Source organism: Mytilus edulis, chromosome 12 (assembly GCF_963676685.1).
Source record: "Mytilus edulis chromosome 12, xbMytEdul2.2, whole genome shotgun sequence".
NCBI classification, from domain to species: domain Eukaryota; kingdom Metazoa; phylum Mollusca; class Bivalvia; order Mytilida; family Mytilidae; genus Mytilus; species Mytilus edulis.
The window spans coordinates 12,880,153-12,900,439 of NC_092355.1; the positions used below are offsets into that span (position 1 = coordinate 12,880,153).

The 20,287-nt window shown below is 32.5% G+C and overlaps 1 protein-coding gene across 2 annotated transcripts in view; it reads right to left on the reverse strand.

Annotated features, from left to right (window-relative positions):
* LOC139497177 (VWFA and cache domain-containing protein 1-like) overlaps nucleotides 1-19,010 on the reverse strand; it is a 53,894-nt gene extending 34,884 nt beyond the window's left edge. The window contains exons 1-6 of one of the 2 annotated variants that reach the window (XM_071285268.1): nucleotides 18,826-19,010; nucleotides 15,955-16,132; nucleotides 10,299-10,361; nucleotides 8,232-8,393; nucleotides 3,503-3,711; nucleotides 1,669-1,828 (exon numbers count right to left, since the gene is read on the reverse strand). In XM_071285268.1, the coding sequence (XP_071141369.1) occupies nucleotides 1,669-1,828; nucleotides 3,503-3,711; nucleotides 8,232-8,393; nucleotides 10,299-10,361; nucleotides 15,955-16,104 (744 nt within the window). In that variant the 5' untranslated portion in view covers nucleotides 16,105-16,132; nucleotides 18,826-19,010. The remainder of the gene's footprint in view (nucleotides 1-1,668; nucleotides 1,829-3,502; nucleotides 3,712-8,231; nucleotides 8,394-10,298; nucleotides 10,362-15,954; nucleotides 16,133-18,825) is intronic. The other variant, XM_071285269.1, reaches the window with a different exon arrangement.
* Nucleotides 19,011-20,287: the final 1,277 nt, after the last annotated feature.

Here is a 20,287-nt window from a genome sequence, read left to right on the forward strand (position 1 = left end):
GGATGTTAAATTTGATGTATGCCTTTTTGTGCTTCTTCGTTACATTTGTTGTTTTTATAGTGATTAAGATGATAACACAATGTTGACTGCTGTACCTCTATTTTTGACATTTTTACCGATTGTGTCTGTTTGTTTTGTTCACGCATCGGTGACAATATAATGGAATTTGATGCGACTGTCATACAACTGGAGGTTTAGCTAGCTATAAAACGAGGTTCAATCCACCATTTTCTACATTAGAAAATGCCCGTACCAAGTCAGGAATATGACAGTTGTTATCCATTCGCTTGGGGTGTTTGAACTTTTGATTTTGACATTTGATTGGGGACTTTCCTTTTCCTTTCCTTGGAGTTCAGTATTTTTGTGATTTTACTTTTTCATACAACATTTCATGATATTGATATCTCAACTAAGGGCTTATATATAAGCCAGACATCTAGTTACTCTAGTAAAAAGTCAATTGAAGTACTCAAAAATTATTGTTTATTTTTCGGTGGCTTCAGCAAGGTATAAAAGTAACATGAATTTAAATTATGATACATTTGTATTTTCTCATAAATGGTTATATAAAACAAATGCGAGACCACAAACAAAATGTATACTTATTTGCAAGTTTGATATAGAAATTATTAAATGGCAAAACAAGTATTTGCCCCCCTCCCCCCCCCAAAAAAAACAACACAAAACAAAACAACAAACAACAAAAAACAAAACAAAAACAAGACATGTTGACGTCTGACTAACTGTTTAATTGATGTATACCTCACTACTCATTTGGCTAATTGTTTTTATTCAGATATTCTATAATTTCATATGCAAATAAAGAATATTAAAAACAAAAGTATACATCAGTTAATATTTCCTGTCAAACAATCATGAAGTGATTCGCTGGAGGACATGCCTTTAATCACAAGTTCATGTTTTGAAATACCTCGTGTCACTTAAATACTTCGTGTCACTTTTAATAATAATAATAAAAAAATCACTGAAGCCCCCCCCCCGCCAAAGTGGCAGGTTAGATTTGACATGAATGTAGAAGCCACAATCACAAACACCTATATGACTTTTTTTATCCCCTTCGGATCTACCATTTTTAATAAAAGATACTCTTTGAAACTCCTTCTCTCTGACTTTCTCAAACTATTAATAGCTATTTCGATTAAGCTCTACAGATTATTTCTACATTATCCTGTCATTTGGATTAGGTGTTCCAGAGTGATAAAAGTGATGCTACCTTAATTCAACTTGATCTATGTATTGTGGTAATAACCATTGTGTTTAAGATTTATCATGTTTAGTTGTGGGAAAGGAAAGTCAGAGACCAGAAACAAAAAAAAAGTAAGCAAATTTTACATTTGTAAAGGGTCATAACTCTGTAACAGTAAAAGTTAGGCCACCAAAAATCAATCTTAATCTGTGTTTTGTGGTAACAGGCATTATATATAACATTCATAACATTTGGCTGAGGCAACCGCAAGTTAAAGAAGGAAACCAATTTAAGACAAAATTGTAGACAGACAAGGGTTAATCGTTATGCCCCCTCAGCTACGGCTTGGGCATACAAATATTTGGGTTAACTTTAACTCTTTGTAACTATCTCTCTTTTCTCTTCTTTTTCTATGTATTCTATTCACTTCTTCCTAATCTTATTATTTCTACATTACGTACCCTGTCATTTGGATTAAGTGTTTCCAGAACTGATATGGCCGCTTCTTTGGCTATCTGCAGTAATGTCTTAGAATCATGCAAGTTTCTCATTGATCCAGATTTATCAATAACAACCACTACATCCTTCTGAACAGGGGTTGCCGTGGAAACATAAAATGGTCTAAATTAAAATGATTAAATGAGATCCTAAATATAATATCTATATAAACCTTTCAAGTTATAGGCCCATCTTCATACATGTAATTAGTAGAAGGTTTTGATCAGGTCTAAATGCGGTCTTTATTTCTAGTTACAAATTATTCCACCAGACGCTCATCTTGGTATACGTGCATCTTCAACAATGGCTACTCTTCAATATTGTAGATTGGACAATATTCTAGTTTATCTTTTTCTATCACGGTTTTATTAATAAGATAATCATTATTTATTAAAACGTTTCCCTTCTCTAGCATATGGGTTAATTTGAAGGTTGAATGAATACGAATATGATGAGATCGAAATTATTCACCTGCATTTAGCTTGTTTAGCTTCTCACTCACTTCTTTAGTTTTTGCTCAAAGCACAATAGAGGATAAAAAAATCCTCATTCAAGGAAAATCACTCCTATAAAGAGTCAGACTACTTAACTATATCGGCAAAATTTGAATTGTTAGTAGATCTTAACCTGCTGATCATTTTGTGATTTAAAGTACATCTTTATCTATTATAATTTTCTGCTTTAGTTTCAGAGATATAAGCCAACTGCATGTTACCCCATGTTCAATTTTTAGCAAAGACAGAGTTATCGGATACAGTTTTTTGATAAGATACCCTAAAGATGATTCAGGCCAAATTTGGATTAATTTGGCCCCGGCAGTTTCAGAGAACAAATGTTTTGTAAAAAGATCATAAAAAATACCAAAAAAAATACCCCCCCAAAAAATGAATTTAAAGGGCAATAACTCCTTATGAGGTCAATCGACAATGTTGCTCATGTTGTACTTATTTGTAGCTCTGACTTTGTTGAACAATTGCTGTTTACAATTAATCTCTATCTATTATTATGTTCAAGATAATAATCAAAATCTGCAAAATTTCTTTAAAATTGCCAATTCAGGGGCAGCAACCCAATAAATAAAATATTTTTGACCCAAGTCAGATTTGCTCTTAATGCTTTGGTTTCAGAGATATAAGACACAAATTGCATTGTATCCCAATGTTCTATTTTTAGCCATGGCGGCCGTCTTGGTTGAAGGAAAAGGTAATCGGATACATTTTATAAACTTGACACCCTATGAATGATTTAGGCCAAGTTTAGTTTGATTTTACTGAGTATTTTCAGAGGAGAAGATTTTTGTAAAATTTAACGGACGACGACCACGGACGACGACCACGGAGGACGACGACCACGGACCCAAGTGATGAGCAAAGCTCATTTGGCCTACAGGGCCAGGTGACCTAATAAAACAGAGGATTTTGAAATTATGGCAATAGCTCAAAATCAAGAGGAGCTATATTCTTTTTATGCTTCAAATAAAATTGAGAATGGAAATGGGGAATGTGTCAAAGAGACAACAACCCGACCTTAGAGCAGACAACAGCAGAAGGTCAACAACAGGTCTTCAATGCAGCGAGAAATTCGCGCACCCGGAGGCGTCCTTCAGCTAGCCCCTAAACAAATTGTTCAGTGATAATGAACGCCATACATGTAATTTTTAGTGTGTACACGAGAAAACTATTATAAACAAACGTGCGTCTTATTTTCAATCTTTTGTTTGGTACAAAATGTAGCTGTCTCATTGATTCAAGACCCATTTCTGATATGAAATATATAATGATATCTAAACATAATTACCTGAATCTTGGATCGTAATTGGAGCAATCATTTAGCTTTAAGGATGGATAGTTTACATATATTCCATCTTCCTTCCCGAAGTACTGCCATTTAAGGTTTGGATTACGATTGTAGTTATCTTTCATCACATCTTGTATTTTAGCTGTCGGGAATGTACGTTCTGGTGGGGAATATGCTGATATTGTGACACAAGCTTGGTTCATGTTAACCTGTCATAAAAATAAGAAAAAAAAATAAAAAAAAATAAAAAATGAAAATTAGGGGGGGGGGGGATCAGCAGATTATAACTCCCCTTCAAATCTTTTATTCTTTACATTGATTTAAACTATCAACAGTAATCATATATTAAGGTGGTACCTAACACTACAGGGAGATAACTCTGTAAAATCAGCTAAACGTTTTAATTACGTTGTGTTGTTAAGGGAATATTAAGCTTCTCAATGATCAAAATAAGTGTTTGTCAAACTGCTATATAACCAGTGAAATTTTTCTGATAAAACGGTTGGTTCAAGTTTTTTAAATTTTTATTTTTTTTGTAAAAGGGTCAAAGTAAATGCTTTGTCAAAATTTTGACAGAAAAATTACACTGGTTTTATAGCAGTTTGACAAACACCAATTTCGATCATTGAGAAGCTTAAAGGGAAACTTCGCAAAAAAATCAAAAATTGATATTATGTTCATTCTGTATAAAAATGCTCAAATTCATAGATATTAAAGTTTTATTCCGCTAGATAAGCGATCACCATCGATTTTAAATTTAGAGTATCAATTCTCAGCGGTCAGCCATTTTGTGTTCTTTCCCGATTAATAAAAACGATATGTCTATAAACCACAAAGAAACAAAACTACAGTAACCGATGTAGTCGTAATTGCGTGTCGATATCTTGTCAATCGTACGGTTGTTTTATCCGACTAACTAACTTGATACGGAAAATATTCTTATTTTTTTTAAATTACCATGGTCTGTTGTTTTTAAACTGTTGATATTGGAATTAGGTGAAAAGTCAAAGTTGAAATCATAAATAAGTGTTCCGTGAAAATTGTTTTCGAAAATCTAATTTGTTCATAATTCTTTAAAGTAATAAACTTTTTTCAAATATATTTTGATCTTCCCTCATCCAAGGATTTGTATACTATACAAATCTTTGCCTCATCTGATCACCAGCATGGCTAAAGGTATTACTTCCAAAGGTATTGTGAGGGGTGTGCGGTGACACGTCCAGGTATTCAAGCGATTTCCTGTCGGGCTTGCAAGTTCATGCATCGTTTCACTTCTGCAAGTATTGATCAGTGTACATGGCTGATAACTTTAATATAACTTATAACTTTCCATTTTGAACTATCAGATGTCACGATGATAATATACAACTCGGTCTTACTTGTCATTACTAAACTCATACGCTTGTTTATAAATAACATTTCTGGTGTAAAGAATATTATTCATAAAAATATAAATAATATCCAAAAAATAAGATTTGATGAAATTAAAATCTATTTAAATATTTTTTCCAAGGGTGAATTTGGGAAAATGTAATAAATACTCATTGTCAATAGTGAAGGACAGATTGGAACAAACCAGAAATATTGATTTAAAAAAATGTACGCACTTGCCGACGATTCGTTTATACAACTGGATAGAAAGTTACGGAACTATAGCGCAATTTAAAATATATACATGTATACATTGAACATAAGAAAAAAACATACATTTTGAATAAATAGGGTAAAAGTGTTGTAAAAAGACTAGTCCACGTATGCCAACAGTATGTAATCATCGAATGTCGATAGACTATTGTATACCAGAAAAAGAAGAGAACCAATTTGATTTAAATACAGGTCGATGTATAACTTTTGCTTTGGTTCATTGAAGCTGTGGACCTAGTAAAATCACAGATTTATATTTCAATAAGATTGTTCTCGAACAAAGGAAGGAATTCGTCATCACAATTGTTATTTATGCCACTGGACGAACACTAATTATCCCCAGGGGATGTGAATATTTTGCTGGGAAACTTTTGAGTATCAAAGTTTCAAATTAATTTCGGGATTTATTTTCTTTCTTGGTATTCAATAACAGAAAAAAAGAATAAATTACTTGTCCGCTAAATAGGGGTATTCTTGTCAGATAAAAGACTTTTAGTTATATTTAAAAAATAGGGAAATATGACATTAAATTGGTTCTGTCTTTTTTTTAAACATCGTTAAAACACTGAGATGTGTGTCTAAGGTGAACGCCACAAGAACCCTGTAATACTAGTACAAGAGTATAGCATGTAAACATTCCTTCTCAATAATATGGTTGTATTGGAAATCTTTTCATACAGATTGACAACTCATTGTCCGATATGCATGTAATATTTGCCACATGACGCCCATAGTTCTTTCTACCATCATCATCTTATTCTTTGATATTGCTGTAAACATCGATGGTTCACACCCAAACAAAATGGGAGTAATGGACCTTCAGAGCTTCTCCGTGTTATACACTTGTGAAATATATCTGAGACGAAATTTCTGTATTGAAATGAATCTACATCTCACAAACAGGATTTTCAAATAACGATTTTGAGTAATCACCTTACAAACCAATATAAACGTATGGCAAGATATAACCATGAAGGGATTTAGTTTTTGTCAGACGCAAGAACTCATCACTATATCATAAACATATACGTATATATATGCATACAGTTTCAAATATCAAGAACAAGCGGTCGATGTCGATAGTCCGTTTTCTAACTGTTCAGAGTTAGACATGTCACTTGTTCATTCTTGGAAGCCTTCATATTCCACGTCTAACGATGGGAACTCTTTCTGATTGTGTTGACTATAAATGCTTGTATTGTAATTCTGTCGTTTATCTGTACAAGCGGTTGCATTTCCTCTCCTTTCCCAACAAACAAACGAACGAAACGCTACTAGTCTGCTTTCTCTGGAGCTCATCCTCAATGGCTCTTATACGTCAGGAAACTTACATGTATACTAATAATGATTGTTTCAAGAACAACGATGTATGGACGAACTATTCTAAATTCGTCAATATCAGTTATGCATGACTAAAATATAACTTTTATTACAACTACTGTATTACTTATTTGGATTAATGACGGCTATCATGTTCAACATTGCACAAATATTATCATAGAATTTTAAAAAAAAAAACCTCAAAAATCCTCAAAAGAAATAATGTCTTAGCTTAGATAATTGGTATTCTTTTCACAAAAAGTTCGTGTAAATGATTGTCAAATGAATTTAATTATGTAAGAATAAAATGTTAAAAAGAAACTAAAAAAAATCATGCATGTTGTATGTTGTATTTTTTTGTCAATTAAAAACTTTAAAATTGCAATAGTTTTATTAGCATTTAAACACAGCCAGATTTGAATACAAGTTAAGAAATTCCGGTAAAGTCAATGATATCAAACAGATGTACAATGGTATATCAAATTGGGTAATATTGCATTTAGTTTTTATTAAAGATTAAAACTACTATTGTTTGCTTCATATTTGAGTCTTTACGCCAATTGCCGCTAAGAAAGTAATCAAAAATTGTTTCCTTTTATTTTTATACACTTTCGGAATTACGAATTTGAATTTTATTTTCAATTAATTTACACAATTTAATTATTGTATCTTTATTCTCATCGTGTATTAAATCTTAGTGTATTAACATCGTGACAGCATACTCTTTCTAATCCTTTCTGTTTATCCTTTCCAAATAACAACATTTATACCTGTGTACGCTTGAACTCACACCTGCGGCTAAATAGATACAAGGTAAACGAATTGACCTCAAGCCGAGAAATATACAGTGACCTTTACAAAATAATATACACACTCTGCTCACACATTAGTTGCATTGAAATGATTATCAAAACAATAACGGTAAATAGAACTGAAATATTTTCAGTTCAATATCAGTAAAAATGTTCAATAAATATTTTATGAAAAAAATCTCAACAATAATTAATTAAATTTATTCAAAATCATTTACTAGAGATAATTTTATAGGAGTTTAATTCAATCAATACAAAACGGTATATGCATATTCATTTTCGTTCATTCTTATATTGTGGTTAATAACTACGACCATTCGTCAGCTGTGCGCTTTTAATTACGTATATTGTCGATAAGCTATAAGAGTTAAACAGATTTTATTTTTTCCCAGAATTCAATAAATCGGGCTAATACGTCACGACCCACTCGAGAATTCAACCAAAAAAGTTACAAATACTTGATTTTCTCCGTTATTAGAAGGAATATAAATTTAAAACTTTGCAAATGTGTTTTTTATGTTAAGATGAACATAATTAGATGATAAGTAAAAAATCGCGGAATTTCCCTTTAATATTCATCTCCAACACAACGTAATTAAAACGTTTAGCTAACTTTACATAGTTATCTCCCTGTAGTGTTAGGTACCACCTTAAGCTTCAAAGAGGGGTATTAGGTGGTGGTTTCATCCTTAATCCTACCCAAAAAATAAAAAAAATAAATACTTGACTTACTTTTCCTGATCCCTTGAAAATTATCATTAATTCCAGAGTCCAGAATAGTGTTAACCTAAATTCATGCGAAAATAAAGGGCCAATCCAACCCCCCCCCCCCCCAAAAAAAAAAAGTCTGTAAGTACCAAGTTCTTATTTGCTGAAATTCCCATCGTATGGAATTGACAATGATTTAAGATCGTTGAATATCTCTGTAAATATTACATTTTTATCACACAAACCTTTGTTCTAAATTGACTACTGTTAGTAAGTCCCGTTGCATGACAGCATTGAGGCATTGATGTATAGCTTGGAAAACTGTCTATGTCCTCTTCAACAGCTTGTTTAATTCTCATCAAAGCTTGAATCGGTCCATCAAACTTGGTACTTAAGGAAGCCGAGATCTGTAAGATATAAACTACTTAGTTACACTTTTCATTACATTTGTACCATTATAATGAAGTATAAGGATAGTATGGTTTCTTATTAAGAAAGCAAATTTTTTGTTGAAGAGAGTTTTAAAGATTTTACTACAAAAATAACAAAATGTTATAAAATGGTAAGCCTTTAATTCAAACCTGATGTTTAACACTATACATTTGTGTGTATGTTTGTGTTTGTGTATGTGTAGCGATTAAAAAAATACCCCTTGTTTTACTTTCGAACTTTTATATCTGGGCGTCACTGGTAAGTCTTGTTTGGACGAGGCGCGTTTTTGACGTAATGAATATTGCCTTTTGTTATCTATCATTCATGTGTTTCTTTGCCAAATACGTTCTGCTATTTATTTGTATTGTAGTCCTGTATTATTATGTTGTCATTTTAATGTTATATTTAACAATGCCATCAAAGTGCGAGGTTTGGCATGCCACAAAACCAGGTTCAACCCAACATTTTTTTCTTTAAAATTGTCCTGTACCAAGTCAGGAAAATGGCCATTGTTATATCATAGTTCGTTTCTGTGTGTGTAACATTTTTACGTTGTGTTTCCGTTGTGCCGTTTGTTTTCTCTTATTTTTGAATGTGAATTCACATTACTATAAGACGTGTCACGGTACTTTTCTATCCCAAATTCGTGTATTTGGTTTTGATGTTATATTGGTTATTCTCATCGGATTTTGTCTAATGCTTAGTCCGTTGCTGTGTGTGTTACATTTTAATGTTGTGCTGTTGTTATCCTCTTATATTTAATGCGTTTCCCTCAGTTTTAGTTTGTTACCCCGATTTTGTTTTTTGTCCATAGATTTATGAGTTTTGAACAGCGGTATACTACTGTTGCCTTTATTTGATTCTGTAAACCAACTTATTTTCAAGGATATTTTAACACTTTCTCGATCCTTCGCAGAAATCTGTTTATCAGGAATATGACAGTTGTTATCTATTCGTCTGAATTATTTGAGCTTTTGATTTTGCCTTTTGAAAAGGGACTTTCTGTTTGAATTTTCCTCGGAGTTCAGTACTTTTGTGTTTTTACTTTTCAGTAATTGACATATAAGTCCTCTATCAATCAAGTGGTTAAACGGAAACACTTAACACTTTATAGGTAACCGAAAGAGGTTCCGAAATTGAGACATAAACAATACTAGAACACACCCGCGAAATCGCGGGCATTTAGAGCGTGGTTGAAAGTATGTAAAGTGTTGTAGAATGAATTTTTGTAAAATATTTTCTGGAGAATTTTTTTTTTTTTTTTTTTCATTTTATAATTTTCTTGTCGCAGAAATCTGTTTAAGTCATTTTAGTATTTTCTTTGTGTAATTCCATAAGAAATTATCCAAGTTTTACATCGATCATATCATTGTATAGCCATGTTAGTTTTCTTTCCGTGAATTTCGTTGAATATAATACATTGCTCACAAAAAATAGATGGTTTTTAAATTACAGTATTTAAGGATATTCGCTACTCTGTTTCAATAGAACACGAATTTAAAAAAAGTGTTATGAGTTGATAGTATACAAATAAAAAAAAACTTAAAAAAAGCAGACAAAATTAAGGATCCATGTGTTTTTTTTCGAGATATAAGCCATTGAACATTTGATAGAAATAATTCTCTCTTAAAATTACAATGGCACCCGTTTTCTAAAAAACAAAATATGAAAAAAAACAAGGACTTTAGGAATGTTCAAACATGTCTTTTAAAACTATCTGTCATTTAGATATGAAAAGAAAAATAGCAGGGAAGTTTTTGTTTAATTGCACTACATGGATAAAACCAGAGGAATCCGAATACCTAGAAAAACATTAAAAAAAACCAAGAGAAGCGAACATCCTTTAATTATTGAATGATTTCTTAAACACTGAAGATTACCTCTGTTACCAGTCCTTCTCCATCCAATAAAGAGTTCGTGTAACGTAGATTGTTATAATGCTCCTGAATAAATATAACAAAAAATGGAACTTAAAAAAACCAAACCTGTACACAATTTAAGGATGTACCTAGATGAGGTTAATGAGTTTTATCAAATGTTCGGACTCCTATGATGTTTTCCTCTATGATACAGGATAACACACTTTGCATATGTGTAGCTCCTGCAAGTTTGCCGCAAATTTGCCGGAAACAATTGCCGCAAGTTTGCCGGACACAATTGCCGTAAGTTTGGCGGAAACAATAGCCGCAAATTTACAGGAAACAAATGCGGCAATTTTTCAGTTTGCTACCAGCTTACCTTCATTTGCATGGTAAAATGGTTGCGGGAAGTTTATAGCTAGTTTGCTGCAAATGCTTGCCATAATGCTTATTTTTCGGTCAGGGTTATGCAATAGTCATTTTTATAAGTCGTCATTGTGATGCTAAGGGTCTGAGAAAATCTTGATCGGGCTACCTTCTTTTTGAACATATTTCTAAAATTAATATGCAAAGCACACTGACTCACAGTAATCAAATCAATGAATTCAAAATTATATTTCTCAAGAATATGATGCCAAACTTCAAACTAATAATAAATGTCCTTTCCTAGATTTAGATATTTCGGTTTTAAACGGGAAACTCCACACTAGCATTTACGACAAAAGGTACGATTTTTCGTTCCCTATTGTTAATTTTTCATTTTTAGATAGTGATGTTCCTTTTGCACCATCTTACGGTGCAACGATGGATTAAAAGGTGGGATATAGCAGCGGACCCAAAGCCATCTACTCTTTCGGAAACTCTGCCAGTGACAAACAGTGACCTATATCCAAACATTTACATTTGTCAACTGATTCTAGTGACAATGTCGGTGACAGCAGCAACAGCAGACGGGAGTTTTAGCGTTATGAGAAGAGTGAAAACTTATGTCCGCTCTACAATGCATACAGAAAGACTTTCTAATCTGTCCATCCTTTATGCGTTTGTTCCGGACCATATGAGTATTTGGACCATACGCGTATGGTCATGAGTCATGACCATATGGGTATATACTAGCGTTGTCAAATCGTACACTTTTGAGTAACCAGTTACTCGGATAATCGTTCGACCGATTAACCGGTTAACCGGTAGTTTGAATTGGTGCTTGAAAGCCCTTATCAATAGTACCCTACACATAGATAAACGATGTGGTATGAGTGTCAATTTGAAAACCTTTCATCCAAGTCATAAAGTTACGCTTTTAGAATTGAAGTGTGTCCCTTGGCATTTTAAGGCTTGTCTGTGTGGGTTCCTGGCGAAGTTTGACTTTTAATAATCAACTACACCGTATCAACTATAGCGTGTGTACCAGCTTCAGATTGAAAAAATAAAAAAAAAAAAAACTGCTTGATCTCGTAGAATTGAATATGTCTGAAACTGATTATGCTTTCCTTTTCACTTGTTGTCACCGATAATGATGTGGAGTGTTTCAATTTGAATGATTAATTATAAAAAAAGAAGATGTGGTATGATTGCCAATGAGACAATTCTCCACAAGAGATCAAAATGACACAGAAATTAACAACTATTATAGGTCACTGTACGGCCTGTTTCTTTACTTTGTTGGCATGTTACTCGTACTATCACGTATACATTGTGCACATTCACATTGGTTTTCATTTTACAATTTTTGAGTTAGCATTTCGTTTTTAAGTAAGACTAAGCCCTTCACGACGGAGTTTGCACATTTAGATGTAGGTTTACAGAATATTAGATCAGAAACGAAATAATGAAGTAAGTCGTAAAATTTAATCGCATTACTGATTTAGAGTTACTGTTAAAAAAACATGTAAACTAATTATGTGTCTTTAAGATCATGCCCCGAGCTGAGAGACAAGTTCTAATTAATTTTATGTTATTAGGATTAACAATAGCAATCAATTTACTGGACAAGTGATTTGTCAAATTAATTACCACGACGACAATTTTAAAATAAAACCTAACTATTTAATGATTTCAATACAAATTTATATCAAATCTATCAAAATTGAAAAAAAGTCCGGTTAACCGGTTAGCGTTTTTGGTATTCGGTATTTGGTCGTTCGACAACACTAGTATATATGTTCCAGACCATATGAGTATTTGGACCATACGCGTATGGTCATGACCATATGGGTATATACTCATATGGTCCGACCATACGCGTATGGTCCGACCGTACGCGTATGGTGGGGGTTATTAACACTCTGTTACAGTTTACTTTAAATACGTCTCAACTCTTCATATGGTATGACTGTTCATTAAAAAGACGCTATTATATAGGTTATTTTTTTTAATTTATATAAGCATATCAAAAAGATTAGCTAAAACAAATTAGAAGTTTCAAATAATAAAAGATTAACTTGTCAAAATTATATAAATAAACACATTTTATACAAATGGTCATTGCCGATGGTCATTACCGATGGTTATTACCGATTTTATTTTATAACGAGTGAATGGCAATATGTTCACTTAAAAAAATATTTCCAAAAATTTCTTCATGAACTGTTACACAAGAAGTCAATTGAAAGTAACACATTTTATTCAAGTTGTCTAGTGAATATGGTGTATTGCAGTCGTGTTACGATATTTGAGATCTAGAGCTTCTTAAAACATCGTTGATATATCGGAATATCCCAAGACCTAAGTATCACTGTACGCAGCTACAAAAGGGCTAACTTTTCATTCGCAAACAAAAGATTTTAATGAAAAGGATCGTGCACAACAAGGACTAGAAAATGCAAAAAAGCTATGATACCGTGTGGAATTAACTGTCACCTCAAGCTTAAGCCTACATGCAAGAATGTACATGTAATTAGCGATGATAATTAACTAGGGCATCAATATTTAATTTTTACGTAGTCTTTGAGTTATAAAATTAATACATTGTCATGTAACCATCATTGCTTTTGTAGATAGTTTTTGTATTGATACGTTTATTATGTAATTTAAAAAAAAAAATACCTATATGGTCCAAATACTCGTATGGTCCGGCCCGTTAATAACCAAACGAGTATAATACTCATATGGTCCGACCATACGCGTACGGTCGGACCATACGCGTATGGTCGGACCATATGAGTATACGCATATGGTCATGACCATACGCGTATGGTCCAAATACTCATATGGTCCGGAACATATACTCATATGGTCGGAGTAATTAACACTTTGTTACAGAGTACTTTTAATACTTCTAAACTCTTCATATGGATCGTGCACAATCAAGATTTGCAACAAGCAAAAAAGCTATGTTACCGTGTGGAAGTAAATGTCACCCCAAGCCTACATGCAATCATACCACACCTCCTTATTTTTATATCTACTTTGCTTTACTTTACAAAAAAACATAAAAAAAACCGTGTTAAGTGTTCATTTGATTCGAACATTTCGAAGTTAAATAAATAATTGACCAAAAAAGAACCCACAACAAACATAAACAAGTTTTAATAAGGTCATTACTGTTTTAAAAAGCTATATGTATGTAGCGTCCGGGGGGCTTCGCTCCCCTGGCCCTCATACCAGGCTTTGACCTGGGCCCACAGTGGGCCTTTTGTGGCCACCAGACCCCTCCCTCGCCTTTCGGTTTGTGCTTCCACTACGCCCTTGGTGTTTATATTTCACAGCTTGTTCGCCATGCCTGTGTCTGTTGTGACGTGTTTTTTTTTTATTTTAACGAACGTAATCTATGTATTGGTAACTTTTTAAACCAGGAATATCATTACTATGAATTACTTTAAACCTTCACTAAATTTTTCCATAGATATAAAGATTAGGTTTTGAAGTTTGGTTGTACCTTATTGCTAACTGGATATCACATCCTCAATTTTACAGAAATGTTGTTAACCGTGCCCGGAAATTGAGAAATGATCCTGGTAAACTTATCGCTCCTTTAATTAAACTTATTCTAAAAGGTTACCATTTCAACAATGTAATAAGATCATTGAATATGGTTTTAATTGGTATAAATATTGATTTTGTTATCAGTAAATTAAATGCAAACTAAATATTACTAGTATGTTGTGACGTGTTTTTTTTTTATTTTAACGAACGTAATCTATGTATTGGTAACTTTTTAAACCAGGAATATCATTACTATGAATTACTTTAAACCTTCACTAAATTTTTCCATAGATATAAAGATTAGGTTTTGAAGTTTGGTTGTACCTTATTGCTAACTGGATATCACATCCTCAATTTTACAGAAATGTTGTTAACCGTGCCCGGAAATTGAGAAATGATCCTGGTAAACTTATCGCTCCTTTAATTAAACTTATTCTAAAAGGTTACCATTTCAACAATGTAATAAGATCATTGAATATGGTTTTAATTGGTATAAATATTGATTTTGTTATCAGTAAATTAAATGCAAACTAAATATTACTAGTATGTTATATATATATATATATATACATTCATGGATCTACAATCTGTCGATACCTGTATCATGGCATTGCACAAGGTCGTGTTTTTCTCTGACTGTTTATGACGTCTTTATACTAAATCCATTGGATGTTGGATGTGTACGGATTGATAATTTGGTCTTAGATGCATGATTTTTTTTTATTAGTTGTTAGTGCTTTGAACTAGCTGTCAGATAACTGCGAGTACTCTCAGATCTGTACCTAGTGTCTTTTTGTGGTTGGGATGTACATGTACTCGGCCATGTTCACTTGTAATTTTGTCCATTTGATGAGTTAAGCCTTTTTTAACTGAGTTTTATAGTTCGTTCTTATGTTGTACTGTTGTACCACTGTCCCAGGTTAGGGTGAGAGTTGGGATAGAGCTAACATGTTTAACCCCACCACATTGTGTATGTGCATGTCCCAAGTCAGGAGCCTGTAATTCAGTGGTTGTCGTTTGTTTATGTATTACCTTTTTGGTTTTCGTCCTTTTTTTGTACATAAATAAGGCCTTTAGTTTTCTCGTTTGAATTGTTTTACAGTGTCATTTCGGGGGCCGTTTATAGCTGACTATGCGGTATGTTTTTTTTTCATTGTTGAAGGTCGCATGGTGACCTACAGTTGTTAATTTGTGTATCATTTTGGTCTCTTGTGGAGAGTTGTCTCATTTGAAATCATCCCACACATCTTTTTTATAATTAAAAAAAAATAAATATACTATAATATCATTGCAAGGGTTTAGCAATTACATATTCCCATGCAATCTTAACCACATGCATGCATACTTTATTTGATGGTAGTGACCAACATGAGGAAAATGTAAATAGATAGATCTTACAAAACATATGTTTAACCCCGCCGCATTTTTGCGCAGGTCTCAAGTCAGAAGTCTCTGGCCTTTGTGTTGTTTTGTATGTTTAATAATTTTGATTGATTGATGTGTTTTGGATTTTGATTTGACGTCCATTTTTATTTATGGGACAGCTGAGGCCCGTCTCTGGGTTCGAGATTTTCTCGCTACGTTGAAGACCAATTGTTGGCATTCGGCTGTACATAACGCTCTTTGGTCGGGTTGTTGTCTCTTCGGCATATTCCCTTTTCCTTTCTTAAATTTAAACTATGGATATAGCATGCACACATCTGCATCTCACTCAATCCACCCAGTAAACAATGAAAAAGATTAATCAACACACCTGTATTTTATTAACTCCTAAAGCGTTATTAGCTATGTCTGTAAGAACTTGTGAAAATCTCCCTCCGTCAACATTTACTGCATGGCTTACACTGTTTATACACACTAATATAGTCAAGTGTTTTGTCAGGTATAAACCATATACTTTCATTATGTATATATGTAGCTGAATTATTTATCTGGAAATAGTAACAAAAAAATTAGTTTAACTTGTATTTTCAACCCCAAAAATGTACCTAACTTAGGGTGACCTATTTAGTATTCTCTGAAATACATATATACAATAAATGTCTGATCTCAGCGCATCTAATACAATAAATATAGCAATGTATAAAAGTCCCCGAAATAAAAATATGAAACCAAGATTCAAGCGTGAAAACTAACTGTCAAATATAATATACAACAACAAATGACAACCCGTGAATTACAGGATCCTTACTTGGGACAGTCTCATTCTGAACGTGTCGGGTAAAGCATGCTTGCTGGTGTCAAACCCCCCCCCCCCCTAACCTGGACCAGTGGTGTAACGGTATGACAAACAAACAAACTATATACATCAGTTTAATGGACTCAACTAAACGATTACCCGCACATTAAAACGATAACACGAGTACAAAAGACACAACATACAATACAAGAGTACTCCTAGATAACTGAAAGCTAGTTCAAAGCCAATAACAATAATTAAAAAAATCATGCGTCTAAGCCTTATATATCAAAATCCAGTTGATACTATTGATTTTAGTGTAAAAGCGACATTAACAATCAGATAACAAACAGGACCTTGCGTTACAATTGATTGATTGTTTGTTGCTTAACGTCCAGTGGCAAATATTGCGTGCAGGACGAGCATTACAATTGCATCACTTGAGGTATCATGTATATCGGAGCATAACTTATCATTCATTGACTATAAATGTTAAAATAATTCACGTCAATAGCATACAGTCAAGAAAACTTTGTCGAATTTTTTTCCTTGTATAATGAGTGTTGTAAAATTTCAAACTTTTGGCAAGTAGGAAGTGATGACACGACAGATGTATAGATTGATTACTAGCTACAATTCAACATTATTAAAATGCAGATCAAATATCAAATTATTTCCTTTCATTAAAGCCAAGAAATCTTTGACCAAAAAATTTCTTTGTACGATGAATGTTGAATATCGAAAAGCAGAAAGTTGTTTTACGGGAGATATAAAAAATGCCTATTCACTACATCTGAACATATAAAACTGCATACCAAATGTTAAATCATTCCTATGTCATCCTATGTTACAAACAAGCCAAGCAAATTTTGATAAAAATTTTCTTTCTTTCAAACGGACGGACGACTGACAGCCATAAATAGACCAACTGCAGAACCGTAGCTCATAGGTCCATTAGGTATGTTTGGACTATTTGCAGACTGTCAAATACTAAAAAGATAAAAAAAAAAAAAAAAAAAAAAAGGACATAAAAGCGACGGTTCCTCAGCTATAATTAGACATACTTCCGCATTTGGCAACGCAGGTTAAAATGTGAAGAAATAAATTAAAATAAAGCATATTTTTTTTTAAATTTTATATGCTTTTATTCTAAACAATGATACATGTTGTTGTAGATTATTTGTCATTTTTTTAGGGGGGGGGGGGGGGTGGGTGTAACAGGAACGTAAATGCTGAAATGAGGAGATAAAAATGTTACCTTTAAATTAGTTAAAATACATAACCATTTCATCATGTTACAAATCTTATGTAATTATATGCTTTTAAAGACGTTTAAGTCAGATAATGTCTATCCTCTTTCTGAACCTACAGTAACCACAGTAACATGATAGACACATTTCATCATTTAAGATTGCTATTTTAAAATAACTACTCCCTTTGATGCAGCAATAACGTTTTTTCTGCTGAGATTTTTTGTAAATTGCACTATTTACAAGTACATTGTATGATATGGATATAGTCAACAAATTTGCTGGTATAACATGTACATGTAACAGCATAGACACGATAAAATGGTACCCCCTTTTATACTGTGTTGGACCCCCCCCCCCCTTAAAAATGGCTGGATCCACCCCTGCAGCATGATAGACATGTATTTTATGTACGCCGATTGATTTAGTTTGTACAGAAAAAACTTTACATATAATAATTATGATTTTATTAATTGTGATTAAACATTAACAATGTTTGTGGCAATACAAATTTAAACAAATAATAAACAACAAAATAAAATTAAAGTGATATGCAAAAGTTAATCCAATAGACACACAAACATAAGTGATAAATTTGTAATATTGCAATATTTAATATAATATCCATGTTACACTGTTCTCAGTTTTAATGACCTTTAAATCCAATAATTCTTACATGTCTAAAGGAAGCACGGTTTAATATATAAAATAATTTTTGATTATCAAGGAAATCAATGAAATATTCATCCTCTAATTGTATACCATTACATAAATTTTGTCTGATATTTTCGTTTACCTTTGCATGGGGAATGACATTAAATTTTATTAAGAAAGCTTTGATTTTTCGTTAGAGTTTTTATTAACGTTCTCAAACAGTTTCTTTTGCAGATATCAAGGCACTCAAAAAGTAGAAAAACAAATCCTTTGAAATATGTTACCCTGACCCTATACGCACTTTATAGTAAGAATAAATCGAACTAAAATATATTTTAATCTTATCAAAATAGATCTTAATAGTATCATTGATGTTCCGATTCATAAATACTACAAAATTTTATTCAAACAATTACAACTGCATTTTCAATTAAAAACTAAATTTAAGCATATAAAGTGTACAGAAATTCAACATATTCAAATTACCCGTGCATAGCCCACCCCCCTCTAAATTAAATTCTGTAACAATATACGTACATACCATTGATTGACTATGTTTGTTGTAATATCGCAATAAATGAATGTTTTTTTCCCAATGTTTTGGTTTTTCCATGTTGATGAACAACCCGGATATGTAATGTTAATTATTTGTAAACAAATTTTTCCATGATAGGCTTCATTAATTAATGACAATAATGGAAAATAACTCAGTCAAGCTATCAAGGATCTGCTTTTAAAAATCGATACGTGTCACGCAGACACCTCAGGTAAAGAAAAAATAAAACAGGATGATAATGTACAGTGGCAAATAGTACATGCATATTCTAGCCGGTATGAAGACAAAACAAATGTACGTATATTTTAGGTTCTATTCGAGCTGATTGATAAATCAAAGTACTGATATACTATTAACTAGTATGAATCCAATATATATAGTACCGTATATTTATATAAAAAAAAAACAAAAATCAACGTTATGTTTATGATTTATATATCAGAGACATAAATACTTGTATCTAAGGTCTCTAATTCCTTAGTATCAACTACAAATGACATTGATTTAAAACTAAAATTTGTAATCAGTCTTTGTACTGAGCTGTCATTTCTCTAATCTAGTTCAATCTATTTATATAGCCGTGGTGTAATGCATCGGACTACAACCACAAAGATTCCTGGCTGCCCCATGTTAGTTAAGAGAGTGTAATATCGCATGCACGTTATAGACATCCTTGTAGATTTCGAAAAAGAGCAGGTTAATGCCGCTACAAAGCAGGGCTCGCACCCGAAAAGTGGAAAGGAATTAATATAAGTTGTAATAATTTGTTACCCAATCCACTATACATACATATGTTTTGACTTAACTAGTTCAATCTAAAATATCAACTTCAGTCAAATTAAATCAAATTAGTTTTATTTTCAAATCGGCAAATTTACATTAGTTTGAACGAGCTGCTTTTAAACCGACATACAAACAAGCATATTATATACAAAGCGTGCAGACAAAACAGGACAACACAAGACATATAATATTTAACAAATACTGAATTGTGACATAAAAGGACAGTGTAGCATAAACGCAGATTGAATTAAAATTACGCAACCACAAAGTGTAGCAACTAAAATTAATAGTTCTTAATCTTCATTGAAAATATCTTCAAATCTGTAGTAGACGACAAAATTACACATAGTATATTAGGAAGAGGGTAGTAATCCAGTAATATGGGATATAGGATACAGATGTGCAGCTTAGATAAAAAACAAAACACATTCCCAATTGAAAATCACACAACGAGCCATAAATGTACATCATGCCAAAATCGTAACCCCGTTTATATATTTCTCATTTATTATAAGATATGTACGTTATTTTAAATCTAATAAATATAATGGTGTGGATTTGTTGTCTCCGTCAGACACAAAGAGGATTGTGTGAATAATAGGTCTATCAAAATATTTAGGTTTATTATATTATTGTTTGGTAAAAATATTGTATGTTGTTAACG